At 41.8% G+C, this 27,747-nt stretch overlaps 1 protein-coding gene and 2 long non-coding RNA genes across 5 annotated transcripts in view; 2 read left to right on the top strand and 1 right to left on the bottom strand.

Annotated features, from left to right (window-relative positions):
- Nucleotides 1–9,270: 9,270 nt before the first annotated feature.
- Nucleotides 9,271–27,584, bottom strand: capn12 (calpain 12). Of its 3 annotated transcripts, XM_061826707.1 has the most exons (22): nt 27,315–27,584; nt 26,053–26,122; nt 25,607–25,725; nt 21,390–21,523; nt 21,122–21,293; nt 20,960–21,040; nt 20,160–20,248; nt 19,946–20,023; nt 19,670–19,857; nt 19,342–19,589; nt 19,246–19,257; nt 18,714–18,793; nt 17,061–17,183; nt 16,430–16,466; nt 16,265–16,336; nt 14,072–14,117; nt 13,769–13,830; nt 12,485–12,553; nt 11,431–11,509; nt 11,232–11,348; nt 10,205–10,257; nt 9,271–10,124 (listed from the first exon to the last, which is right to left on the bottom strand). In XM_061826707.1, the coding sequence occupies exons 1-22, from the start codon at nt 27,501–27,503 to the stop codon at nt 10,098–10,100; spliced, it is 2,145 nt and encodes a 714-aa protein (XP_061682691.1). In that variant the 5' UTR covers nt 27,504–27,584; the 3' UTR covers nt 9,271–10,097. The 3 variants fall into 3 exon arrangements, with proteins under 3 accessions (XP_061682691.1, XP_061682693.1, XP_061682692.1); XM_061826709.1 differs by lacking the exons at nt 25,607–25,725; nt 26,053–26,122; nt 27,315–27,584 and adding exons at nt 22,642–22,705; nt 22,788–22,819; XM_061826708.1 differs by lacking the exons at nt 25,607–25,725; nt 26,053–26,122; nt 27,315–27,584 and adding an exon at nt 22,642–22,874.
- The window catches only part of LOC133504468 (uncharacterized), a 29,486-nt gene continuing 11,883 nt past the window's right edge, over nt 10,145–27,747 (top strand). Inside the window, exons 1-3 of the long non-coding RNA XR_009795965.1 lie at nt 10,145–10,272; nt 17,046–17,200; nt 20,172–20,304. This is a non-coding gene — a long non-coding RNA (uncharacterized LOC133504468). The remainder of the gene's footprint in view (nt 10,273–17,045; nt 17,201–20,171; nt 20,305–27,747) is intronic.
- LOC133505069 (uncharacterized) lies at nt 23,138–23,986 on the top strand. The gene is made up of 2 exons (XR_009796144.1): nt 23,138–23,532; nt 23,614–23,986. It is a non-coding gene; the product is annotated as an uncharacterized LOC133505069 (long non-coding RNA).

The following is a 27,747-nucleotide window of genomic DNA, read 5'->3' as shown; positions in this document are numbered from 1 at the left end:
ATTTTTTGAAAAAGCTTGAAAATATACAGAAGCTTCACATTTTACCCAAATTTACCTCGCGGGTGTGCTTGGTCATGGTGGCACCATTTACGTCCAGTTCTCATCATAAACAAGAAGTGAAGGACTCCCCAAATTAAATCTTCAGACTCTGGATATTGTTCCAGCCTCTTAAAATGATTGCGAAAATTATTATTTTTTTTCTGCAATTTAGCAAATTTAATTAGATTTTTTTCTGTATTTAACTTTGAAATATATTTGCATGTTTTTACAAACGAACTGTTTATTTTGAATATTTACTTATCACATATTCCCCCTCACTGTTAATTCAAGACTCATTGCTGTCAGCCTCCTCTCCGCCACCCCCCCCCTCCTTATTATGAAGCACTGCTGCATTTTGCAGCAAGAGAGGGAGTGGGTGAAGTGTAGGAGCTAATGAAGAGTGGGATCAAACTGAATGGGAAGAAGAGGAAGAAGAGCCTAAGGCAATGGGGAGGAAGGATGACTTTATGTGGACTGAATGTGTCCACAAGACGCATCATCGCTCAGCTCACTGCCATTCATCTGCCCATACGTAGCCCATTGGATACACATCCCTCTCCAGAGGGACATTATGCAACATAATGATTTATAACCAAGCCAATCATTACCACAGCTTACCAACGAGTCAGCAGAATCTCATTCTAAGGTGTCATTCATCTTCTGCACCACTTATCCTCACTCGGGTCGTGGATGTGCTGGAGCCTCTCCTCGATGACTCTAGGCGAGAGGTGGGGTACCCCTGAACTGGCAGCTAGCCAATCACAGGGCACATATGAACACACAACCATTAGTACTCACATTCACGTCTACGAGCTGTTTTGTGTCTTCAGTTAACCTACCATGCATGTTTTTGGGATGTGGGAGAAAACTTTGAGAAAACACACGCAGGCACAGGGAGAACATGCAAACTCCACGCAGGAGAGGCTGTATTTGAACCAGAGTCCTCAGAACTGTGAGGCAGACGTGCTAACCAGTCTTCTACTGTGCCGCCAATGTAAATATCTTCTGTTTTATGATTCATTAGAGACAGACAAAATCCTGGTTGTAATGTCACAGAAAACATTATAGGGTTTCTTAAAGGTAATTAGTTACCCTTTTATGACACGGTGGAGAACAATGTCAGGGATGCAAAATGTTCAAAATGATTATAAAAAATAGACAAGACATGATAAAAATGACTTGTTTTTATCAAATATCTTGTGGACAACAGAACCATGTAAAAAAAAAAAAGGATCATGATAGCTCTTGTTAGACACCGTAGTTAGCAGAGCAGTGTGTTTGTGACGTGCTAAAATCACGTAATAAGACCTCAGATTTTCATTATTCTGGTACATTTTCATGATGAATGACTTATTCTGATGAGAACACCAAAGGCACTTCATCGTGATATTGACCCAACTTGTACTTAGACTCTGACAAGAAGTGTTAAACTGTTAATTAAAAGATTTGCTGTACGGTTAGAAAGGTTTAAAGATGACATTTGGCTCGACTCAGGAGCACATTATGCCAAATATAATTGATCTCAGTGGGAAAGGTTTTTTAACTAGTAACTTGAACCGCACAGGAGAAAGTGCCTGTAAAAACAGGTCACTGGCTCATTGGCGGCCTGTAGCTCCAGGATGTTTGTAGGCACACTTGCGCACACGCAAACAAGTTGAGCTTGATGTGTTAATGAAGTCATCAAGTGAATTTCAAGCAGGCTGCTGTGGGGCATTTGGTGTACAGCACGCAAGCGAGCGCGGCTGACGACAGCAGGTTGATATTTGCGCTATGACAATATCATATCTCTCCCATCTGTGCGCATGGACACATTCAGAAATACTTCATTAGGTACACTTGCACAATTACAAAAGTTTTTGATTGCCACAGTCAGACAAGTACTGTTGTACCTTGAGTTGACTTGTTTAATTTGATTTTTTTTTTTTCAGTTTTTGAAACTTTTTTTTTGGGGGGGGGGGCCCAACCCAAAAATCACTTTTGTAAAATACAATTCAGTGCAATCTCAACAGGAATGTGAATTTTTTTCATAAATAGAAGTGCTTTTTACATGTAAACTGCCTTATCCGTTCCAAATAGGCATTCAAAGTACATCATTTAAAAAAATACTAACAATTATGTTAATTTCTCTTTGACAGTGGGCGACTATGCGAAGAGGAGGATGAGTGACAAGCACAAGGCATTGTGGGGGACTGAGGAGGAGATGAACTTTAACAGCTGAGAGAAAACATACGTATAAACATACGCAGGCACACAACTTAATTCCACTAAAGTTTCTTGGGGCCCATGGTGAAGAAAGATGAATAAACTTGCGGAAAAAAAAAAACCTCATGAAAAGTTGTACTTTTCCAATGTGTGACAGTTAAGTGTGGATGGAAACGGAAGGCTTCATGGGTAAAGATTGACATTCCTCCTAGCCAATGGGATGCCAGAAAGATGCTATGGTAATAGCTAATGGGAGAGCAGCTCTATCCCGGCACACAAACCAAGATACAGGATGTTAAAGTTCAGTGGAGTTTGGGGGCTGCGATTCCAGCGCTTAGTTTTTTCTTTCGGATCCTGAATTTCCTTCATAACTAGAGACAATATTTTTTGAGGAGGCATTTTTTAACCTGAATTTTTCATCACTAGAGACGTTTGTAAGTAGAGGTACTACAGTATCCACATATTTTTGCTATACGTTGTGTGGTGTTGACTCGTATAATAACAAGTGTCTACTGTTACAGCCGCTGTGCCCCCCAAAAAACAAACATTTTTTGTATCCTTATTAACAAAGAAAATTAGTACTACATTGCAAAATCTAATAATGTAATTAAACATAATAACAGAGCATGAAAAACAAATTAGTTTCATGATGGCAGCACAGTGGCGCAGCTGCAGAGCGTTGGCCTCACAGTTCTTAAGACCAGTGTTCAAATCCTGGCCCCGCATGTGTGGAGTTTGCATGTTCTCCCCATGCCTGCATGGGTTTTCTCGAGGCTCTCCGGTTTCCTCCCACATCCCAAAAACATGCATTCATTGGAGACTCTAAATTCCCCGTAAGTGTGCTTGTGAGTGTGACTATTGTCTGTCTCTATGTGCCCTGCGATTGGCTGGCAACCAGTTCAGGGTGTACCCCGCCTCCTGCCCGATGACAGCTGGGATAGGCTCCAGCACTCCCGCGACCTTTGTGAGGATAAGCGGCTCCAACAATGAATGAATGTAGTTGTGTGTTTGGTTGTCCCATTTAATTAACAGCTAAAACTTCATGCGTAGCTTCCTTTCTCCTTTTTATTTTAACTTCACTCTATGGCGGAGCATCAGAAATTCTCTTGAAACAAAAATTTTGGCTCATAACATAGGACAAAAAAAAAAATCAACCCTGTGACAGAACGTAACGCAGTCCTAAATTGGAGCACCCATAAATAAAGGTACAGAGTGAATTATTATTATCCATCCATTTTTGAAACCGCTTATTCTCACTAAATGTGCTTAGAGCATATCCCAGCTATAGCTAATCACGGCTGATGGGTGGGGGACACTCTGAACTACTTGGCAGCCAATTCCATATTATTATTATTATTATTAATATTAAACTATTCAGGTAACCTTTAAACTTTTGTCTCAAAATTCACTTCTTTCTTGAAGAAGTATGAATTTTATTATTAAAAATGAAGAAGAAAATAATATTTTTGTAATGTTTTATTTAAATTCTGGAAAACAATACTACTCATTCTCATGTTTTTTTTCCCCCCGTGAAATCTTATTTTTAAAAAATGATTGGGGGATTTTCTTTTCTCAAAAACAAAACTTGCTTTAAAAAAATAACTTTACCCTGAGCATTACTTCCCCCCTCCTTTTCTCAGTGGCCTAAATATTCATTTCTAATGATGAAGTTAATGATAGCGATTACAATAAACGCAGCACAGTGGCTCAGCTGGTAAAGTGCTCTCAGTTCTGAGGACCTGGGTTCAATCCCAGACCCGCCTGTGTGGAGTTTGCAGTTCTCCCTGTGCCTGCGTTGGCTTCCTGCAGGCACTCCGGATTCCTCCCACATCCCAAAAACATGCGACATTAATTGAACACTCTAAATTGACACTCGGTGTGATTGTGAGTGCGGCTGTTTGTCTCAATGTGCGCTGCGATTGGCTTGCAACCAATTCAGGGTGTACCCTACCTCTTGCCCGTTGACAGCTCGAATAGGCTCCAGCGCTCTCCGCTACTCTTGTGAGGATAAGCGGCAAAAAGAAAATTGATGGATGAATTTTCTTTTCTCAAAAACAAAAGTTGCTTTAAAAAAATAACTTCTCAGAACATTACTCCCCCCCTCCCTCCTTTTCACTATGCCCCAAATAGTCATTTCTAATGATGAATATAATGATAGTGATTACAATTTAAAAAAAAACACACATTCATTTTCTGGGAATAAACTGTCCAGGTATTTTAATGTGTGCCCTGTCAAGAATTTAATTGAATCGAAATGTGGGAAACAGCAAACACCCTTTTTTTTCCCCAAAAGCTTTCTTTTAACATCTGTAAACTCTCTAAACCTATTTTGGGAATTGCAAGTACCAAACATGCCAGCACATACTCTTGATACCTTTAAATACGCGTGCTATGACGAGCGCAATCGTGCTGCTCATCAAATTTATGCGTGAGCAAGCTCGGGCTAAATTTGCAGAGAAGAAGCCGACTTACGCAAGAGCACCACAACCTTCTGTCTTTACAATGGCTTCGCGCTCACACTTTCCATCAACCATAAGCAGCCCTCCCCAGATGCCACCCCCACACTCTACACTACAACTCTGCAAGCACTATTCTTGTTTTGGCGGTGACGGCCCCCGCCTCTGTGCCACAAGAATACCACCTCCGAGAACAGACGCCAATCTCACTGTCAAAGCATCATCGCGTCCCACGGGACAGCTTGGGGAGGGAGGCGGGGAGTGCAGGGGAGCAGGTGGAGGGATGCGAAGAACCAACACAGGGGGAGATAAAGGGAGGGGTCACAAGTATTATTCTGATCTGAGGGAGATAGTGGATATTAAAAAGTATACACACCCCTTTCGAGTCCCAGGTTTTTGTGATGTAAAAGTCCGACCAAGGTAAAGTACCGCTCGGCCTATTTGGAAACAATTTCCACCGTTGATGTGGATCTTGCAAATGTATTACTGTATAAATACCAAACTTCAAGCTTTTGGGGAAGGATTAGTTGTTTTTCTAGAAAGAATAAGACTTTCTTGAAAACTGTTTCCCCCCTCTTAATATTACAAATGTTCTTCTTTGAAAAAATATCCTTTTTCTCATATTGTAACATGTTTTTGGGAGACCTGTCCAATGAATGACTTTCTTTCTCTTATAAAAAAAAAACCCTTTTCTCTCAAACAAATGAGCAATTTACCCATTCAAAGACTGTAAAGCAGGGGTCTCAAACTGACGGCCCGTGGGCCATTTGCAGCCCCCAAGATGATATTTTGTGGGCCCCACCTAAATGTGAAAGTTAAATAATAGTGTGGCCCTGAAGTTTTATATGAATGGCACTTTTACAGTGTTGTGTGTGGAGATGACGAACCTACCAATCACAGTGGAGTTGTAGCTCTTGAGGTCGTGACTGCTAAAAAAAATCTAAAAATTTAATAAAGCATAATAACAGAGTATGAAAAACACTAAATTGGTTTTATGAAGGCTGCACGGTGGATCACCTGGCAAAGCGTTGGCCTCACAGTTCTGAGGACCGGCTTCAATCCCGGACCCGCCTGTGTGGAGTTTGCAAGTTTTCCCCGTGCCTGTGTGGATTTTCTCTGGACAATCCGGTTTCCTCCCACATCCCAAAAACATGCAATATTAATTGGACACTCTAAATTGCCCCTAGGTGGGATTGCAAGTGCAGCTGTTTGTCTCTGTGTGCCCTGCGATTGGCTGGCAACCAGTTCAGGGTGTACCCCGCCTCCCGCCCGTTGACAGCTGGGATAGGCTCCAGCGCTCCCCGCAACACTCGTGAGGATAAGCTGCAAAGAAAATGGATAGATTACTGGATGGATGGATGAAAGTTACAGTGGTGTTGCCGTGGAGAGTTTCATGAATAGTTTTTCTCACAGCTTGTTTACACCAGCTTCCTTGCTTATGTTTTTTGCTAAAAAAAAAATTAAGATTTTTTTTTATAATTTCTCATTTAAATTGCGTGCTTGTGCGCCGAGGCTGCGGCCCAGCCTCAGCTAGAATGTGCCCACAGCGGCCCCAGAGGGAATTGAGTTTGAGAGCACTGCTGTAAAGGCACATTCAGCTGTAAAATGGAATTATTAAAGATACTCAATTATTGTGTATATTATTCTTTTCAAGTCACTGATGGTGTAATGGTACACACACCTGTCTTTGGTGCGGGCAGCATGGGATTGATTCCTGCTCATTGAGGGTATTGATACTGTATCCGCCCTGCGACTGACTGGCAACCAGGTCGGGGTGTAGTTTGCCTTCAGCCCGAAGCTAGCTGGGATAGGCCTCAACTCTCTCGAGACCCTCGTGGGGATAAGCAGTGTCAAAAATGGATGGATTATTCTTTTTACGTTTTGCTTTGGTTCTTTTTGTGTGTATCACAGTTAAGAATGTTAAAGTTAATGCACTGCCCGTACTGTAAATGACCCTTTTTTCTTTTGTTTCTATTTCCATAAGTTCTTATGAAACCTTCGCGGTTCAACTGTATAAAATGGAATCTAGAGCGGAAGTTTTCTTGACACTCACTTCATTGTACGTCGTCTCCTGCTCATCCCTCCGTCAGGATGTGGCTGACATGTGAACTGACCTCATAATGAACACAAGGTGATGTGAGAGCAGCAAAGGATTTATTAATAGCGGACGTGTTGAGAGGACAGGACACCGAGTCTGTAACAGGGAGGAGGAGGAGGAGGATGCAAATTGTGCGACGAGATGGAACAGGATGGCGGTGGTGGTGGTGGAGGTTGATGACTGGATGAAAGTAAGGGTGTGTTGACGCCGTACGTGGCGTCAGTGTGATAAGAATAGCGTGTAGCGCTGCTGAGACATCTCCCTCACATTCGCACCGAAACGACCGTCGTTAACTCAGTGTGTGTCAGTTTGTAGATAATCACTCAGGCTGTGCTCTTGAGTACGTGATGAATAAACTGTTGGGGCCGCGGTGACGCTTGTTTTAGAGATTTATGATTACAGCAACAGTGGATGTGAAAAGTCTACACACCTTTTCAGCTGCCAGTTTTTTTTTTTCATAAGGTAAAAATAATGACACCATTAATGTGACCCACAACCTGTACAACACAATTGGGAGGAAAAAAAAAAAGAAACATCTTCAAAAGTTGGACATGTGAAAGATGTGGCTGTGTTCAGAATTAATAAATCGAATTCAAAGTTATGTCAGCACACACCCAACAGTTTAAAAGTGCCTCTGATTCTCTGAAAGAGGAAAATGAATAAATCAATAAAGTGCCACTGATTAACCCCAACCCAGCTGTTCTGTTAGGCCTTTCCTGCCATTTTTCTAGTCACGTTGTGCAGCACAAGCTGTGATTTAATTTTAGCTGATTTACAAAAGCGTTTTCAAGGTGTTAAATATGCCACAGAACCTAGTGAAAACAATCATCGTCATGTGGCAAAAATACACTACGACACATGGCTTTGTATTTGAGTTAGAATCCGGGTAGAGGCCCAAACTGATTCAAAATGATCCATTTAAACACCTCTGTTGGAATACTGTAAATAGAGCTGAATGGTTTTGTCAGGGGTAGAATATTCTTTTTCACTAAACGATCCAAACTCATAAATATGATTCAATTGCAATAGACATAGGCTACGTTCTGTCTTGGCGTAAAAGCACAGTGATGTCATTTTTGCACTTGAAAATATGGCGGCTTCCAGCCTGAGGCAGACCACAATGGAGAGCTTGTTTTGAATTACAGTACATGTAACTTGATTTTTGTTTATTTTTTTAATCAAGCTGTTGCTTTACTAAAAGTATAAAAATACAATTACTGTGCTAAATAGAAGACTGACCTAGATCTTGATAAATCACGTGTTTACGGTACATAGATTTATTAATGACAGGAAAGAGAGAGAGCAAACGTTCGTCATAGATGCTAGGTGCACGTATTTGATTCAAGGGGCAGGAAAATGGCAAAAAATACAATTTGCAAACCGCAAACACAACAAAGACGTCAGAGAAAATCAAATGAAGTGAAACAAGACAATACGCCAAAAGTAAATTTCAGACTGAGCAAAAAGCTGAACACCAAATTGTTCATATCTACCACAGAGCAGAGGCTGCAGTTGACTTGTTACACTGCCATATTTGGATTTGTACAATGCACTGAGTAGTGACTTCTGTTTGTATTGTGCTAATTTGTCACGCCGCAGTGTTTACTGCCTCTTTTCGTTCCAATCTTCACCGATTGGATTGACTGCTGCGGCTCATTGCTTTGATTACTCTTTCGTAGCGATGATGTTCTGTGAGCGCAACTTTGCTTAATAGTGTGGTTACGTTCCATTTGTTGGGAGCCTGTGGAGAAGTGTGCTTTAGAGGTGGTGCGCTCGTTTATATGTTTTTTGAGTAATCATTTGGCACATCATGTTTACTATAAGGTAGGCCATGCGTGCTGCATGGTATTCCGTGACGTCTGCTGCCATAGTTGCCCAACAATGAAGACAATTCATGTTGTTCCAAGCTATGCGTCACTGTTAAAGTCATATTATGCCATTGTGTATTTAATACATATTTGTGCTTCCTCTTGAGTTTAGTCAGCTGGTCTTTAAGCTCATAAACATACATCGATGGACCTGTCCTGTATTATGCTATATGTTAACATGCTAGCTTCCCAACATAAATGCTGTTCATGCACTTTTTTTTATTAATGCCACGTGTTTTTTTATACTTCCAACAAATGCTACATTGAAATTGAATATATTTTTATTTATTTTTTTTGCATGAAATTGCATCACAAAAATGTTTAGAAACAAAAAAACTGTTTCCTGTCCAACGGGATTCAAGGAAAAAAAACAGTTATTTAAAAAAGAAAAACAATTGGTTGCTAATTATTCAGAGATGAATTATTTTTCATTTATTGTTTTTAATTATTTTGTATATTCATAATTGTTCTTTTAGGAAAAAATTAACAAATTAAATTACATTTACAATTTGAAAAACCTATCTGAATACAAGTTTTTTTGTTGTTGTTGGACACTCGAATACTAAAATATTTAACACCAGCAACTCAGATGAAGTTACATGTAAATACTTGACCTGAGATCGTCAATCGAAATGATTTTAAAAAAATCCATTTTATACATTTACCAAGTATGGGACCTCCTTCCAAGATTGGTGAAATGATGACAAGAAAACTGCTCAGCGAGACTGTCAGACAGCAACATTTAAGGAGCTGCAGCAATTATTGTCTTTTTAGTACATGGTTTAACTTTTTGCCTAGAATTCCAAAAGGTACGTTTGGTGTAAAGCCAACACTGCTCATCACCAAAAGTACGCCTTGTAGCGTGATGCTTTGGGGCTGTTTTTCTCAGATGGAACTGGGAATTATGAACAGTTTCAGACAGCAGTAAATGTTAGCTAAAAAAAAAAAAAACAAAAAACCACCAAGGGTTCAGCTAGTTTACTAAAACTGATCTAGAAAAGCCCAATACATCTGAAGTTTATTTGGGGTAAAACAAAGGCACTTTAAATTGTGGCAGTTTTGTACTGACTCCCATTTGGGATTGGTTGATTCCGAATACATACACATCGCAAGTTGTAAGAAGGTGTGCACACTTTTGCAACCACATTATCTCAATTTTATTGTACTTATTTCCTGTTGAGTTGTACAGGTTATAGGTCACATTAACGGCAGAAAAGGTTTTGAGTCATCAAGGATTCCTAGTAAACACCTGTGGCCAGAGTACACACTATATTTGCCTTCTTTATTTTTTAGGAGGTTCAAGAAAATACTGAAAGTTTCCCCAAGATTCAGGACATAGAAAATGTTGGTAAAGGAGTTTTGTGTGTTCTTTTGTGTATCTGTTGTCAGCGTGTCAGTCAATGACGCTCTGCCGGGTCCATGTGGCGATCCTCCTCACACCAGCAGAAACTGAATGAGCCACTGCAATGGACAAAAGTTCCACCGAGCATGAGATCACACTCAAGTTCACTTTGGTGCAAGATGAACAACTGGATACTCACAGCGTTGATGCCTCTGTCTTTCACCTCACGGCTGCTTTCTGATTCATACAGCGCTGCGGAGAGAAAAGGTGGGAAATGACTTCCTAGAGCAAATACAGCCATGTCAATTCTCTTGGGACCTCTGTATAGCTCTGAGAGGTTTCATAGAAAAATGTCTTGGGCTTGTGGCGGGATTTGTCACATCTTTGGAATTTGCTGATATGCTATTTATTTTCTATTTGAACCACAAAAAATATATCTGCTTCAAGCTTCGGCGAACTAGCTAACTGCATATTGGAATTGCACAGGATAACTGCTGATATGAGTGAAGGCAATCGAATTTTTTTTACACATTGGGGGAAGGGGGCCGACTCCTGACAGATGTCAAAGTGCACATCTGGCTCAGTATTACATATTGTAGTTTTCATCCATCCATCCATCCATCTTCTTAGCTGCTTATCCTCACAAGGGTCGCCGGAGTGCTGGAGCCTAACCCAGCTGTCAACGGGCAGGAGGTGGGGTATACCCTGAGCTGCTTGCTAGCCAATCACAGGGCACATGGAGACAGACAATAGTCATGCTCACAATCACACCTAGGTACAATTTAGAGTGTCCAATTAATGTTGCATGTTTTTGGGATATGGAAGGAAACCGGACTGCCCGGAGAAAACCCACACAGACGGGGTCCAGGATTGAAGCTGGGACCTCAGAAGTGTTAGGGCAACGCTTTCAAGATGAGCCACCGTGCCGCCCGTCGTTTTCAGTCTTTGTCCATTTTCAGAATGATTAAATTCTATATTTCAAACATAAAAAAGTAACAGAAAAACACGAAAATAAACAAGAGTTGCAGTTCCACTGTGTTTTTCAGTGGCTGGGTTATTCGGCTGGCCGGGCATCAAACCCGCACCATGAAAGTCAGCATGTACCAACCTCTACACTGCCACTGCATAATTAATTACATTTCCATGATAAATACTGTTTTTAAACTTTGAATTAATTTTCTAAATGGAAACAAAACACACTTCAGTAGATGTGTGAGCGTCGTTACCAAAAAGCTTGCGGAGGCGGGCGATGGCGGCTACAAAATCATGGAAGGGCAGGTGAAACTCTCCGGATGCGAAGCGCTCAGACAGCAGCTGGACTACTTTGCCATCACACTTCATCCCTGACACACAGAGCGGAGCGGACATGCAGCTAGATGCACGTACTGTATAAGTACAGTGTGTACTGTTTGTGTGCGCAGTTACCCATGGCCTGCAGAGCTAAACTTAGTTCAAAAGGACTCATGGTACCAGAAGCGTCTTCATCAAACTGGAAAAAAATGGCCTGGAAAGACAAAGAGGGTTGGTCTTTAATATGCAAACCTCATATTTACTGCATTTGAAACACAATACTTACTGAAGGGTATAAAACAGGCTCAGTGGTGTAATTACAGAATGGAAGCAATAAATCAGGGCTTTTGAGGGTTCAATGTTTGGTCTCTTTACGATCCAATACTCCGTGGGCTTTGTTCCCAGCAATACAGTAAATCTTTCTGTTCTTCTTCTCTACAGCTAAAATGTTCTTTTAGAATTAACATGTATGAGAAGGTATATTCTAGTCATTTTTCCACCAAATGGTATTAATCAGTGGCACGCTGGAGAAGCTGGCCTCAGAGTTCTGAGGACCGGGGTTCGAATCCCCGCACCGCCTGGGTGGAGTTTCCATGTTTTCCACGTGCCTGTGTGGGTTTTTTTTTTTACCAGGCACTCCGGTTTCCTCCCTCATCCCAAAAACATGCAACATTAATTGGATACTCTAAATTGCCCCTAGGTGTGATTGTGAGCATGACTATTGTCTGTCTCCATGTGCCCTGCGATTCAACCAGTTTTGTGTGTATCCCACCGCCTGCCCAAATAGCTTGGATAGTTGCCAGCACTCCCGCAACCCTTGTGAGGATATGCGGCTCAGAAAATGGATGGATGGTGTTAATCAAGTGTAGCTACAGTATGTTCTAAAATTTGATAAGAAAATTTGAAAAAATGCTATTTTAATTGTAAAATTATGCTTAAACTTCAATTTAAATGTCACCTTTCTGATATTATTTATCAATAATTTTATTTGACTGTTCTTGCTCTTTGCTAGTCATATTGTTAGCCTAAGTTGTTTTTTTTTTTTAAATTATTGTCACAATATCAGTAAACCGAAAAAACGTAAAAGAGTTTTTTTCCCTTTTTGTCTGGATAGATTCTCAGACATTCATGTCCTGTCTTGTGAATATCTAAAGATAGCTTTTTTTCCATTCAATTCCATAATACGCACCTGCGAGTGACGTAGCCCGGCCAGCACGGTTTCTGTTTGCTGACGGTTCAGACTGGCTCGTCCTTTTGTCTTCACAACACAGTTAAGAGCATCTCAACATGAAAAAGGAGGCCAAGTGAGGACAATGTTCACCAATAAAGTCATTGTGGATCTCGAGCCTATCATACTACTCCTGAAATTGGCTAGCGACCAGTCTCTCGTCCGCAGTCAGCTGGTATAAACCCAGCACACCTGTGACCTTAATATCGATAAGTGGTATGTAAAATGGATAAATAACTATTTAACTACTGTCACGATCTTTGATGGCATTTGCATTATCTCCCAGTGCTTTGGCCTATTTAGGTCAAACACTACAGAACAGACTCAACAATACAGAGCAATGGAGAGTGTGGTAAGGAAGTGAAGAAACGGGTCCAAACGGGGTGGAACAGTTGGCGGAAAGTGTCTGGTGTTCTATGTGACAGAAGAGTCTCCGCTAGGATGAAGGGCAAAGTTTATAAAACAGCGGTGAGGCCGGCCATCATGTACGGCCGAGAGACGGTGGCACTGAAGAGACAACAGGAAACAGAACTGGAGGTCGCACAAATGAAGATGTTGAGGTTCTCGCGATAGGATTAGATATGAGCTCATTAGGGGGACAGCCAAAGTTGGATGTTTTAGAGACAAGGTTAGAGAGAGCAAACTTCGATGGTTTGGACACGTTCAGAGGCGAGAGAGTGAGTATATTGGTGGAAGGATGCTGAGGATGGAGCTGCCAGGCAAAAGGGCAAGAGGAAGTTCAAAGAAAAGGTTGATGGATGTTGTGAGGGAGGACACGAGGACAGTGGGTGTTAGAGAGGAGGATGCACGAGATAGGCTTAGATGGCAAAAGATGACACGCTGTGACGACCCCTAATGGGACAAGCCGAAAGGGAAAAAAGAAGACTACAGAACAGACTTTCTTAATGAGCTCTTGCTGCTGATGGATGTCTGGTCATGGTAAAAGTGGTTATGTGATGGTGGAATGGTCCAGAAGGAAGGGAAGACCCAGTGGTGCATGCAGGCGGATGAACACACCCTCTGCATCACAGCTTTTCTCCATCACATAGTCGATGGACAGTTGCCACCGGTCACGTCTGTGTACTCACCTACCCTTGAATGGCTGGTGTAGTGTGACCAAAGGGCCTATTAATAGCATGTAGACAAAGGGTATTTGGTGGCAGGTGTACTGTATTTGGGTAGGGGCCAAGGCCAGATTGTTAACCTTGAAAGTCATTTGCAACTTGGACTGAGTGAAAAGGATACGTCTTCTCCAAAAATGAGCTGCCGGCATGTCTCCAGCGGCAGGTGATAATTTCTATCCAGGACTTGACAATGAGGGTAAAAGGACAAGAAAGGGGAAAAGTCATGAGTGTGGGTAGGATGAGGCAAGGATGAGGGCAGGTCTGGCTGGCGGTACGACTCTGAAAAAACCCTCAGTTACGCCATTAGACAGGAAGTGATGAGCTTCCGTCTAGACTGGTGACCTCTGTGACTTCCTCAGACTTGAGTACGTTGTTACTATGTCGCCACCTAGTGGCGATTAAGGGCGGAGTGGTTGTCGCCTACCTGAGTTGAAGAGCTTCATCAGCTCCCTGGGGTTCAGCCTGTCATCCTAGGTGACAAAAAAAAAAAAAAAAAAAGGATGATTACTCTAACATGACATTTTCTAAGGCAGGCTAATAAACAGTACTTAAAGGACATATTATGGCAAATGTGTTTTTATTGTTTGTATACATAATGAGTTGGCTGGGAACAAGTAACTAACTAGTAGTGGTTTGTGCAATGTCCCTAGATGGTGGTCCCGCCAAAGCATCTATATTTCGCCCTCCAGGTCAATCGTTACCGGGGTGGGGTCGGGTGGTCGATGCTGAAAATTATGTATCAAATTTGATGGCTACTTCTGAAAATGAATCTGTAAGCAGTTCTACACTTCCACAGTTACATAACAGTGGGGCTAATTTACATAATTACCACCCACATACTGAGTTTCTAAAATAATAATTTGGAAGCTAGGCTGGATGAAGTTCCAGAGTGAAAGAGCTTCTTTCAAGTGTAGCACCGTCATATCAAATCCAATAGGTAAGAATAGCTGAAGTGATGACACAGATTAGTGCTAGCTAGCAATGATACCGGCATCATCTTCTGATAACTGGCAGGTATATGAACTTTTGGCCACGTTGTCAATATGGAGGTGGGAGTGATATTGTGTGATCAGATATCGGACCGATGTCAGCAAAAAAAAAAAAAAGGAGAGGTTGAGTTCAGTTTTTGATGAATTAACAACACGATTGATGAGCTAACTACAATTAGCTGAATTTACAGCTCTCAAAATGGCAAATATTGGTAAGCAAACTCTGTATAAACACATACAAAATGGCGATATAACAATATTCTTATATATTCTTCAAGCCTTGTGAAAAGTGATTTTGTATATACAATATTCAATTGTGAGTACTTTCCTTTTCACTATAAATATATATCTCATTGCACGCACTACACTGCCAGAGCTGCCGTTATATCAAAGCCGCATTGAGGCCAGCTCGCATGCATGAGACAGCACAAGAATGATGCCGGATGAACTGTGATATTAGTCTTGATCTGTGAAGTATTTCGATGAAAGCATGCCACAGATGTTATTGTGGAAGGAAAAAAAAACAAAACAAAACAGCTTAACATGTCTCCTTTAGAGGAGAAATCCAGTGCTTTGCATGAACAGTGTATCAATAGGTCATGTAATATATACCCTATTTTGACAATGTGATGCTATCCGTCATTTAATAGTGTTTTGAGAAGATTTTTGTCGACAATTACGAATTTTCAGGGGCGCTGCCATTTTCGCATTTCACATGATGTACGTTGGCGTATGTGACGTGTACTAGGCCGTTACAAACGCTTGATTACATGGGACACCTTTTATGCCCAGCGCTGATTTCTCAGATTTATTCTCATCTGATGAAGAAAAAGCAGTATCGGTTGATTGGCAAGACGGAGGAATACTTTCATACAGAATTGAACCTGTGGCTGTAAATAATGTTGAATATTCGGATGGTTCTTCGGATGGAATAACGCGAGCCGAGCTTTCAGGCGGCGGAGGCCTTTAGCCAAGCGTCAGTGATGGCGGAGGCCTTTAGCCTAGCTTCGGCATCCATGGCCAACGGCCTCGGCCGCCTGAAAGCTCGGCCTGTGGCCCACCGCTGCCCGCTTCGTTAACCCTGGACGCCGAAGCTAGCCGCCACCGAAGCTCGGCTAAAGGCCTCCCCGGACGTTGAAGCTCGGCTCGCGGCCCGCCTTCGGTGGCGGCGGAGGCCTTTAGCCTAGCTCCGCGTCATTCCCATCCGAAGAACCATCCGCGGCTGCCAGCCCGGAGCTCCTGGGACCTTGGCTTTGTTTACGCACTTATGTCGCGCATAGGCCTCGGAGTAGTCAGACTCCACGTCATTCCGCCCGAAGAACCATCCGAATATTCAACATTATTTACAGCCACAGGTTCAAATCTGGATGGAAGTATGTCCCATGTAATTGAGCGTTTGGAATGGCACGGTACACGTTACATACGCCCACGTCGATCATGTGACTTGTGAAAATGGCAGGGCCCCTGAAAATTCATAATTGTCGATAAAAATCTTCTTAAAACACTATTAAATGAGAGAGGATTTAACATCACATTGTCAAAATAGGGTGCATATTATATGACCTATTCGATACACTGTTAAGGCAGGCACTGGATTTCGCCTTTAAGAGTCTCCAGTCAGTACTTACTGGTCCAGCATCGTCATCAAAAGCCCTCAGAACTCTCATTTTGTCATCTGGTGTAGCAGGAGCTGTTGTCACCTGTTTGACAGAAACCAATAAACTAATGCTTGCTACTACTTTATACCTGTACATACGTACAAATGTAGAAGCATAGAAATGTTCTCAACTCACCGGTAGATAACCAGAAGAACATGTAAAATCCTGAGTTCTGTATAATAACACACAGAATCATCTCAAAATGGCCTCCATCGTAAGGAGTATAAAGTTATCAATACATTTATTTTTGTGGCTGAAGTTTGCTGCAGCGTTGCGCTACATGCATCACTGTGCGTTGTTTCCGCCTTATTTACCGACACAAGAAGGCCAAACTATTTGAAAGGGCTCTCAAATTGATGCCGTGCTATTCATCACATCTACAAACTAGCAAAGCATTCAATTGAAGAAAATGCTTTAAAAGAAAAACAGTTCAAAGGATTCAAGGCCGAACACAGCTTTTGTTACCATGACGGCCTAATGCAAGTTACAACAGTTGCTACTAAGAGTGTCAAGGAAAAACCAAGCACCGAGAAAGAAAATTTTGTAAAGGTATTGGTTGTATTTTCAATACAAAGCCTCTTTTGGACTGTTTGTGTAAAGTATTTTTTCCATCATATGCCCATTTTTAATTTCATAAGCATTCTATATTTACACTTGTACAATGTCTCCCTGCCTGTGTTAGTCAAAAGTGAACATTATTGTCTTTGCAAATGCAGAATATTTGATACATTTTCTATTTTTCAACTTTCAGCTTCCTCTATCTCACCCCAAACTGTTGACAGTCTTGGAGAAGATGCGGACAAAGAACTCTCCGGGCTGGTTGGGCCGATATGTGGACGCCACCAGGACATAGTGACCCGGTTCCAGGTGCACCTTCCTCCACACAGCCCTGCAGGTCATCGACAGGTACATACTGTGTGCGTCTTATTCATTATCGTGACGATGAAACACTTCCCATTTTATGTTTGTGGACTTCTGAGTAATATTTATCTGAAAAATAAATAATGAACTGGGTCTTCATCATGTAGTCATTTGTGTTGAAAGAGCCATCTTGGAGGATCTCTTCTCAGTTTATTGTAACTGTAAGTCAGATAACATAGTTTCAAATCACTATGTTATCATAAAAACCGGACAGAGATCCTAGAATCTGGAGTTCTTTCTTTCCATACATCCTTTAGTTTGAAGTCTTATAAATTGTACATTGTAGAATCTGCATTGGTCCCACAAATGTTTGTCAAAATCAGGTTTCCTGGTGACACCGAACCGAATAGTTACTCAACCTGGTTATCAAACTCTCCGTTTGAGTACATTAGAAGTAGTTTTTTGTTGGGCGCATGAAATATTCAAATTTTGTGAAATACCAGATTTTTTTGATTGTCTTTATGCAACAATCATCAAAATGGAAACAAATAAAGGCTTGAAATATCTCACTTTGTGTGTGGTGAACTAATATAACAAACTAGTAATTGTTTCATTTACTCACTTATTGTGTTAAGAAACATTTGCGAACAGTAAAAATATTGCTTACTGAGTATTTAGTGCTTCATGAATCAGCTTGCCCTCTGGGGGAGGTATTTACTCTTGATGTATGTTGTCGCAATGTCTGTATTAGTGAAGTTTTTAACTGTGTCACAAAACATGATGTTGCAAACCCCTTTCTTGCCACAAAAAAAAACAAAACGTGTCTGACTTAGTGAAGGCAGGCCCAGTCTTTCCAACACTCGTGAGGAAACAACTACAGTGAAGAAAATAAGTAATTGAATACCCTGCTATATTGCAAGTTCTCCCACTTAGAAATAATGGAGGGGTCTGAAATTTTCATCGTAGGTGCATGTCCACTGTGAGAGAGATAATCTAAAAAGCAATTTCCAGAAATCACAATGTATATTTTTTTCAACGATTTATTTGTGTGATACAACTGCAAATGAGTATTTTAAAACCTGTCTATCAGCGAGAATTCTGACCCTCAAAGACCTCCACTCCATGTTAGGTGCATGAAGGCACTTGTCCACCCCATACAATCAGTAAGACTCAAACGTGTAACATGGCCAAAACCAAAGAGCTGTCCAAAGACACCAGAGACAAAATTGTACAACTCTACACGGCTGGAAAGGGCTGCGGAGAAATTGCCAATCAGCTTGGTGAAAAAAGGTCCACTGTTGGAACAATCATTACAAAATGGGGTTATTGTGCCAAGCATCAAATCTGATTTGTACTTACACAAGTGTATCTGTTCGTACATTGTACTTAAAATGTATATATAATGTAGATTTGCTGACATTTCAGATCAATACTGAAAGGTTTGGAGGCAGCCCCCCAAAAACACGTCCAACTCCGTAGTCTGCTCGACAGTGCCCCCAGAACTCTAGTTTTAAAGCATAAGCATTGCTCCCTGTATTTTAATGAGTAAAAGTTTTACCTTTGAGCCTTATATTTCCCTGAACGACCAACTGGACGATTTTTCATGAAGAAGTTGCGGTCCAGACATGTACCCTGAAGCTGAGTGGAATAAAATAAAGAGTTCCTTAAATTACAAGGTAGAACTTGCAGTTTCCAAAACAGAAAAACACTTTTTGTCATATATGTTGAAACTGTATGACCTGACAATAGAATATTATTCAAATTATATATATTTTTTTTAATTATCCCTGTCTATCCCCATTGTCACAACGCAACAAGGATAACCAATCACAAACTGTAGAGGCAGAAATATCTTAATATAAGAATATAACTAACCCTAACTCAAAATAGTAGCATTTCAAGTTTGGCAATAGTCTATCATGAATGAGTGATGCTTACAATGCTAGTGAGCATGGGGGCCTTTTTTAGCCGGGGCAGAGATGCTAAGTGGGGGGGGGGGTGAGGGCGGAGCCTCAATTGGGGCTACATTCAAATCTTGCTTGCAATTTGAAAACTGCATTCTCAACCATGAATATTCTTTGACAACCAACCTCAGAGGGAACCTGAAAAACAATACAAAAGATGAAGAAAAGTGTGAGTTCCACAATTGAAAGGCGTGATTTTCTTTTTTGGATGTGAACGAGGACCTTGTAGATGTGAAACCCCATGTACAGGAAGTGGACTTTATCTTTGCGCCTGCGGTCTTTCTGCAGGATTTCCACCAGCACCGTGCACTTTTTGGCTTTCATCTTCTGCTTTTCCGGCTTCCTGCTGTCGTTTGGGCCTCCGCCATCCTCCTCCTCATCACCGTCCTCCTCGTCCTCCTCATCTTCCTCATTCGGCTGGTCTTGCTCTGTGAGGACCAGCTCAAACTGAGGGTTCTTCCAAAAGGACCCTAAGGAGAGATCACCGGTATGATGGCTAAAAAAATTAAGATCCCATAGCAAAGAGAATTTTTTCCTTTGTAGTACAAACGATTGTATTTTCGGCTTCCACCGGCGGAGCTTCCTTTCAGCCACACTCCATCGTGCTCATTGATGGTCCATTTCAAAGAGGCGGAGGAAGTGAAGGACTCCACTCTTTTCCCCTCCACAAGGTTGTCAGGGTTGATACTGCAGAGCTCCACAAAATCAAACTTCTTGCAAAAATCATCAGCACTGATCCTGTCCCAGATCACAGATAAGAGGATGTCACTCTCGTCACTACTGAAGTGCTATTTGGACGGGATTTCTTGCAGTTTATGATGCTCACCAGAACTCTCCATCCTCCTTACGTTTCATTTCAAGTCTCGCTTTTTCCTCTTTGGATATGTCATCCCACTCTTTGGCCCTGCAGTGGCGCGCACACACACACACACACACACACACACACACACACACACACGCACGCACACACACACTGTAATATATAACAATGTATTTTTACTAGTTTTCAAATGTAACTAAAATTGTGATCTTGACCTCACCTGTCGCTCCAGGGTCCACGGTACTCAACAAAGCCCCATGGATTCCTCAGCCTCAGAAGCAAAATTTCATCTGCCTCGTGCCTCACCTGAAAACACAAGAAATCCTCATCAAGGGTGATCATACGTTGTCATCATTTGCAATCAGGTGAAATCATAAAATTAAGTTGTGATGAGCTCAAATGATAGCATGAAGTAAGTTGACATAAGTTGAGATGCCATTATGAGACACGATTTGTCCATTTTTAAAATGATGACATGGGATAAAGTGGGATCGTTTGATGAGGGAAAAAAAAGTAATGAAATGATTAGATGGTAACAGGTCCCAAAATGATGGGATGATAAAAAGGTGGGAAGAAATGATAAATGCTGACAATGCTACAGGACAAAATGAGGTTTTGTAAGATTATGATAAATGATACATGGCATGATAAAATTAATAATATACTGTTGTATTATGAGATGATTAAATTGGAAAATAAGATGTACAGCATAAAATTATGACGAATAAATTATCAACTGATAAAATGTGGGGAAGAAACGAGACAACGAGATGCGAAGAAAAGATGATAAAATTACACGAGACAGATTACAAGATGAATCAAGATAGATTGTGAGATGATAAAATTATAAGGCAAATTTATGACGACAATAATAACGAGATGTGATATCAAATTTATGAGATGATAAAATAAGATGAGAACAATGATAAAATTAGATCAAATGAGATACGTTGAGAATGAGTGGATATAATGATGAAATGAGATGCTGATATGGAGTTGAGAACTTTGGATACTTTCCTGGTCAGTTTCAGTGATGGCATAGGCATGGCCCTTTATCAGCCCGTCTGCATTTACTTTACCAACCTCCTTGTAGTTGTTGGCCTGCAGGGACACAAAAAAAGAAGCCCCCACCACGGGTTGTTATGAATGTCAGTTTGCACGCCGGGAAATCCGCCCACGTACTTGAATAAAGCAGCTAAGTAGGCTGCCCCGGGCGAGGGCGGCCGTCAGTAACCTCCAAAAGACGCGAGGCGTGTGAGAGGAGATGGACAGCGAGTACGCGATACCGCCCGTGAAATCCTCCATCCCCTCCGAAATGTTGCCACCCCTCAGACTTCCGTATGATCCGATTAACCTGCAAGGGGACCAGAAATGGTTCGGATGATGCAAGGAGCGGGGCCACGTCAGACTTTACAAGGCAGGAACATATGCTTGTAGCGGCGGAACTGACTTGGCGTAGGCCTTCTCCACCAGGGCACTCCAGTACTCGTTGCGGGTGTGAGAGTAGCTGAAGAGCAGACGGCCCTCTCGCACTGGCAGCTTGTCATCAACAACCACCTCCACCCACTCACCATACTGCCAGAACTACAGGGGAGGTAGAGGCAGTCGAGAACCATCGTTAGGACGGACCACCATGGAAGTAAATATGTGCCACCAGAATTTGAATTCAAAATCCATCCATCCATTTTCTTTGCCGCTTATCCTCACGAGGGTCGTGGGGAGTGGTGGAGCCTATCCCAGCTGTGAAAGGGCAGGAGGTGGGGTCCACCCTTGCCAGCCAATTGCAGGGGACATAGAGACAAACAGCCCCACTCACAATCACACCGAGGGGCAATTTAGAGTGTCCAATTAATGTTGCATGTTTTTGGGATGTGGGAGGAAACTGGAGTGCCCAGAAAAAACCCACGCAGGTTTGGGGAGAACCTGCTGATCCACTGTGGTGCCCAGAATTAAAAATCCCACAGAAAATTTTATGTTGTACAATTCACATTGTTATTTCAAAGTGATCACATTTTCAATAGCTGTATTTCAGTTTAAATTTTCAATTTTAACAAATTCGCCATAAAAAAAATCAACCTTTCAAATTCAAACACAATATTTTTAGTCTCCTGAGATTGAATTGGCTTCGATTCGCTGTCTGAAATTCACCGTCTAAATTCACTGTGAAGGGGGCAGAGTTACTTCAGGTCAGAACCTAACAGCCAGCCAATCCAGTTACTCTTTCTTAGTATGTGACGTCATGTGACTAAGAAAGCATAACTGGATTGGCTGGGTGTTGGGTTGGGTTTGCGAATTTGTTAACGTTGAAAAGTTAAACTGAAATACAGCTATTGAAAATGTGATCACTTTGAAATAGCAATGGGAATTTTAGAACAACATTTTTAGTGGCATTTTTAATTCAAATCCTGGTGGCACATATTTACTTCCATAGACCACACATGAGATACAGTGAAAAGACGTCCTACTCTGTGACCAAATAGAGAAATAGTTTAACCGCACATCGAAGCGTCTTTCATTGTCTACATTTAGTCTAAATGGAACGTCAAACTGTGCAAGACAGACAGTGAAAGCTGTTAAATGAGTTAAGTAATAAAAGGTGCAGTTCTCTCGCCCTTTCAAAGCCTAATTGGTGGTGACACGGGATGTGTTCTCTACAAGCCTGCAGCTGTATGTGTGCGTGCATGTCACCGGGTATTCACTACCTGCATGCCTGGACTGCTCTCAAATCACCGTGACAGGCCAAAATGAGTTTACAGTCCCTCAGTCCTACAAGTTAAGTCATGTCACATTCTCGTTAGGAGTCTCCAAAGGCCTGCTGCACCCATGGAAAACAGAGAACTTCTCGTACCGCTAAATTCTTCAACAATTCTTGACAGCAATGCGAATACGCTTCTACGTCGAGCAGTGCCGTTACATAAGCTTCTGCTATTTGGGAACACTATTTTCAGGTGTGTGCCCCCCACCCCCAAAAAAAACGTACAATATCGAGGGAACGGCCATTTATTTCAGTACTCTTTTATTCGTCAAGCACACGCAAAATGAAATATTTCAAGCCTTTAAATGTTTTCATTATGGCAGAAAGGCGACATTAAAAAAAAAAAAATCCAGTATTTCACAAAATGAGAATATCACAACAAAGTCTGCTAATTAACCCAAAACACCTGCTTAGGTTTTACTCAGCCTTTAAATGGTCTCAGCCTGGCTTAGTAGGATTCAGAATCATGGAGAAGACTTGACTTCATGGCAGTGCAAAATGCCATCATTGACGTCCTCCATAAGGAGAAAAAAGTAATTGCAAAATAAACTGGATGCTCACAGAGCTCCATATCAAAGTACGTTAACCGAGTTTCAAGAGGAAGGGGAAAAAGTGGCCGGAAAAGGTGCACAAGCGACAGGGACGACCGCAGCCTTGAGACGATTGTCAAGCAACGGCGATTCACAAATCTGGGGAACCTTCATATGGAGTGGACGGAGGCTGGCGTCAGTATATCCGGATCTGCCACATAGACATGTCTGCATAGCATGGGATACAGCTGGAAAATTCCACTGAACCAAAAACATCAGACCCATCTGTGTTGTGCTAAGGAGAAAAGGTACTAGTCTGTTGCCAGTGCTCCCCAGTTCTCTTTTCAGATGTAATGTAAATACATTTTGGATTTCATTTGGAAATCAAGGTCCCGGAATCTAGAGGAAAACTGAAGAAGCGCCAAAGTCAAGCTGGTTGCAGATGCTCCAAAGGCCAATATCTAAAAAACCTGTGTGTCAATAACACCTGAACGATTCCAGAGGCTGATTAGGGACCTCCGTGCCCTGCCGCCTTGATGCTGCCATTAAAGCAAAAGGAGGCCCCAACAAAGTACTTGTTGGGCACATGAAATATTCAAATTTTGTGAAATACTGGATTTATTTATTGTCTTTTATGCCACAATCATCAAAATTGAAACAAATAAAGGCTTGAAATATCTCACTTTGTGTATCGTGAACTAATATAGCACACAAGTTTATCTTTTTGAAAGTAATTATTGAAATAAATGGACTTTCCCTCAATGTTCTGTTTTATTGTTTTTTTTTTTTTTTACATCATACTGTACCTGTATTAAGAACTAGAAAAAGTACCACAGATGCATTATTTTCCTTGAGGATGCTTGTGGAAAAGTACAGAGAAGGTCAGAAGGAGTTACATTGTGTCTTTGTGGATCGAGAGAAAGCCTATGACAGAGTATCAAGAGAGGAACTGTGGTACTGCATGCGCAAGTCTGGTATGGCGGAGAAATATGTTAGAATAGTACAAGACATGTATGAGGGGAGCAGAACAGTGGTGAGGTGTGGCGTAGGTGTGACAGAAGAATTTAAGGTTGAGGTTGGACTCCATCAGGGTTCCGTGCTGAGTCCCTTCCTGTTTGCGATAGTAATGGATAAGTGACAGACGAGGTTAGACTGGATTCCCCTTTGACCATGATGTTCGCAGATGATATTGTGATCTGCAGTGAAAGCAGGGAGCAGGTGGAGGAACAATTGGAAAGATGGAGGCATGCACTGGAAAGGAGAGGAATGAAGATTAGCCAAAGTAAAACAGAATATATGTGTGTGTAATGGCACTGAAGAAACAACAGGAAGCAGAACTGGAGATGGCAGAAATGAAGATGTGGAGGTTCTCACTCGGAGTAAGCAAGTTGGATAGGATTAGAAATGAGCTAATTAAAGGCACAGCCAAAGTTGGATGTTTTGGAGACAAGGTTCGAGAGAGCAGACTTTGATGGTTTGGATATGTCCAGAGGCAAGAGAGTGAGTATATTGGTGGTAGGGTGCTGAGGATGGAATGCCAGGCAAAAGAGTGAGAGGAAGACCAAAGAAAAGGTTCATGGATGTTGTGAGGGAGGACAGTGGGTGTTAGAGAAGAAGATGCATTAGATAGGCTTAAATGGAAAACGATGACACGCTGTGGCGACACCTAACGGGACAAGCCGAAAGGAAAAGAAGAAGAAGAAGACTGTCCCTGGATTGATGACACTCTTCACAACTTTAGAGGTTAAGTACAACTACACGTGAAGGAGCCACACAAGCTTCAGCTGCAGCCAATATGCAATAAAGTATGAAGTATGACTATTTACAATTAAACAATCATTGTTTGGTTCTTTCCTTGAATTAGTTGAAGTTAGTAGGTTGCTTGGTAGGTTCCCAGTTTGGTAGGTAGGTACTGTAGATAAGATGGTTTGCAGGTGGTACATAAGGGTTTTTCACAAAAATGCGTGGTATATGTGCAGCTGTTAAAAAGTAATTGATGACGAGCACTCTGATAGGTAGGTAGCGAGGTCGGTGGCATATTAAGCTTAATTGAAAATGTGGGTACATGGGTAAGTTGTTTGTGTGGTAGATAAGTAGCAGCAGTACTAGCAATTTTGGTGAGAAAGGATTGCAGTTTTGTGATATGACCTTACATAATGTTTTCCTATAGATGAGTCGCCGTAAGGCGTCCAATCAAATTGATCATGTTTGATTTCACTGCAAGCACAAACAGAAAAGTCCACGGTTTATGCTCATGTTTGATTGAGAAATTTAGCGATGGCGAACCCCAAGCAAAGACGTTTGGGAGTCTCTTATTAGCAGCATGACGGATGACATCACAGGAGAATGCGCTGCGGTCTCTCCACTTACTGTTTTACTCACCCTGAAATGGAAGATGCCCGCATAAGACTTAGACAGGCTTTGGTTAGGCGGCACCACCTTGGCAAAAAGTTTGGGGTGCATGGTGAGACAGGAGAGTGCTGCCAGCAGCCAGCAGTTACCTGAGGACACAAGACAATGCCTTTGTCATTTATCAGCCAACCATATTGCTGTGAGGCCAGCAGGAAATAGCGGCAACAACTGGTCTCCCGCGGAGTGCAAGTCCTGCTAGTGTCAATGCCTGGCAACAAACACAAACTATCTGTAATAAGTCACATTCCTCTTCAAGAGAAAACATCTGTTCTGTCTTGTTTTTCAGTCTTTGGTGTGGGGGTGAAAGAAACAAAACTGTAAAAAAATGGGAGTGCAGAGCCCCTCACGCGAAGTTTCATCTCCCAGACACGATCTGTTCACATCAAGAGGGCCTAGTCCAGTCCTTATGTACTCACCTAGCTGTCCTTGACAGATGTCAGTGGTGCCGATGGTTCCCTCTACAAACACGGCGTTCTCACTGATGTCCTTCAGAGGTGGACAGAAAACGGGACAGCATGAGGGTCATGGACAAATTAAGTCAGGAAATTTCGCAGGAAAGAAAATTGTGAAACAGTTTTATTCCCAGGGGCCAGCAGACATCATTACGTTCATGACAAATTCTGCTTTCATGTAGATGATAATGGTTCATTTTGATTGGCACAACCTGAGAATTTTTAAGATCCATACATACATTTTCTGTGCCGTTTATCCTCATGAGGGTCACGGGAGTGCTGGACCCTATCCCTGCTGTCAATGGGCAGTAGGCGGGGTACACCCTAAAAACAGGTTGTGAGCCAATTGCAGGGCACATAGAGACAGACAACTGTCACACTCACAATCACACCTACGGGCAATTTAGAGTGTTCAATGAATGCTCGTTTTTTGGTATGTTTGAGGAAACTGGGGTGCCCAGAGAAAACCCACGCAGGCACGGGGAGAACATCCGAACTCCATGCGGGCGGCGCTGGGATTTGAACCCCGGTCCTCAGAACTGTGAGGCCGGCACTCGCCAGCTACAGCACCGTGCATGAAACGTAAAAGACAATTTAAGAATTAATCATATATAACAAGTATTGGAACGTGAATGCCTCGCCAACAGTGTTAATCATAACACAGACAAACCTTATTATATTTGTAATTTAAAAAAATGCTTTACTTTAAAAGGGGTACCTAATTGTCAAGTTTTTCCATGTATAATGTTGACATTCGTGGCTGCAATGAACAATGCTCTGTCTTAGTAGCTTTCCAATCTTTTTACACCGAGTACCACAATAAAGACTAAAATTAAAATACAATAGCTAAGTAAGCGAATGGCTCACTTATCATGTGTTGCACACACACTCCATTGGTAAACGTACTTAAGTTTTTAAAAGCAAACAGGTCATTAGATTAAATGCAAATGTACAGTACTGGAAAACTCCAAATATTTACAGTTCTGGATGTGTTCTTTAAAAAGACTATAAACAGATTGAAGCCATTGTATGTGATGTTTTAAACTTTGTATTATATTGATTGATTTTACATACTTTCACACACCACTCCAGAGAGTCCCACTAGTGGTACTCATACCAGACTTTGAAAATTACTCCTCTATTGATTGTAGTAATGAATTCAATCCTCTTGTTGATACTGGAAGCAATTGGAAGAATAACGGGTTAATAAAATGTGGCAGCTCTACCTTGGGTCTTTTCCACTTGATGGCCTTTCTGGGGTCGTCATCCTCCGGCATGCCGATGGACTTCTGCTCGGCTGGGAAGCTCTGATCAGAGAACATGTCACCGGACCGGAGACACTTCTCCAGCAGACTCTGAAAGTCCTGATCCTTAAACTTGATGGGGTTCCCGAAAGAACCCAAAGAGGCCTCCATGTTGTCCGTGGCTATCAATTCAAAGTGTGCAAGCGCTTGAATCAGCTTGTGACTTAAATGCGGAGTGCACACCCAGGAAGAAAGAAGAGGAAGCCCCTGAAGGCGCATGCAGCGCCTCCTCGGTGCTGCATGTGCCTGGCAAGCTGTGCACATTTTTTATTATGATCTGTGGCCTAAAATGATGAATTTACCAATGCGGATTTACAATTTCTGTAACATGTTTTCTTTTCTCATTTGTATTTTC

The sequence above is a fragment of the Syngnathoides biaculeatus genome, chromosome 8, assembly GCF_019802595.1.
Source record: "Syngnathoides biaculeatus isolate LvHL_M chromosome 8, ASM1980259v1, whole genome shotgun sequence".
NCBI classification, from domain to species: domain Eukaryota; kingdom Metazoa; phylum Chordata; class Actinopteri; order Syngnathiformes; family Syngnathidae; genus Syngnathoides; species Syngnathoides biaculeatus.
The sequence above is the reverse complement of the archived record's forward strand: the minus strand, read 5'-3'. Positions and strand labels throughout refer to the sequence as shown.

What these genes read in the sequence shown, in the direction of transcription:
- capn12 (XM_061826707.1), bottom strand. Translation starts at nt 27,503, where the DNA reads ATGGAGGCCTCTTTGGGTTCTTTCGGGAACCCCATCAAGTTTAAGGAT. An exon ending in CATCTGTCAAGGACAGCTAG is followed by an intron (nt 25,726 to 26,052) that starts GTGAGTACATAA and finishes TTGTGTCCTCAG; the next exon opens with GTAACTGCTGGCTGCTGGCA. An exon ending in GGGAAATATAAGGCTCAAAG is followed by an intron (nt 17,184 to 18,713) that starts GTAAAACTTTTA and finishes GATGACCTGCAG; the next exon opens with GGCTGTGTGGAGGAAGGTGC.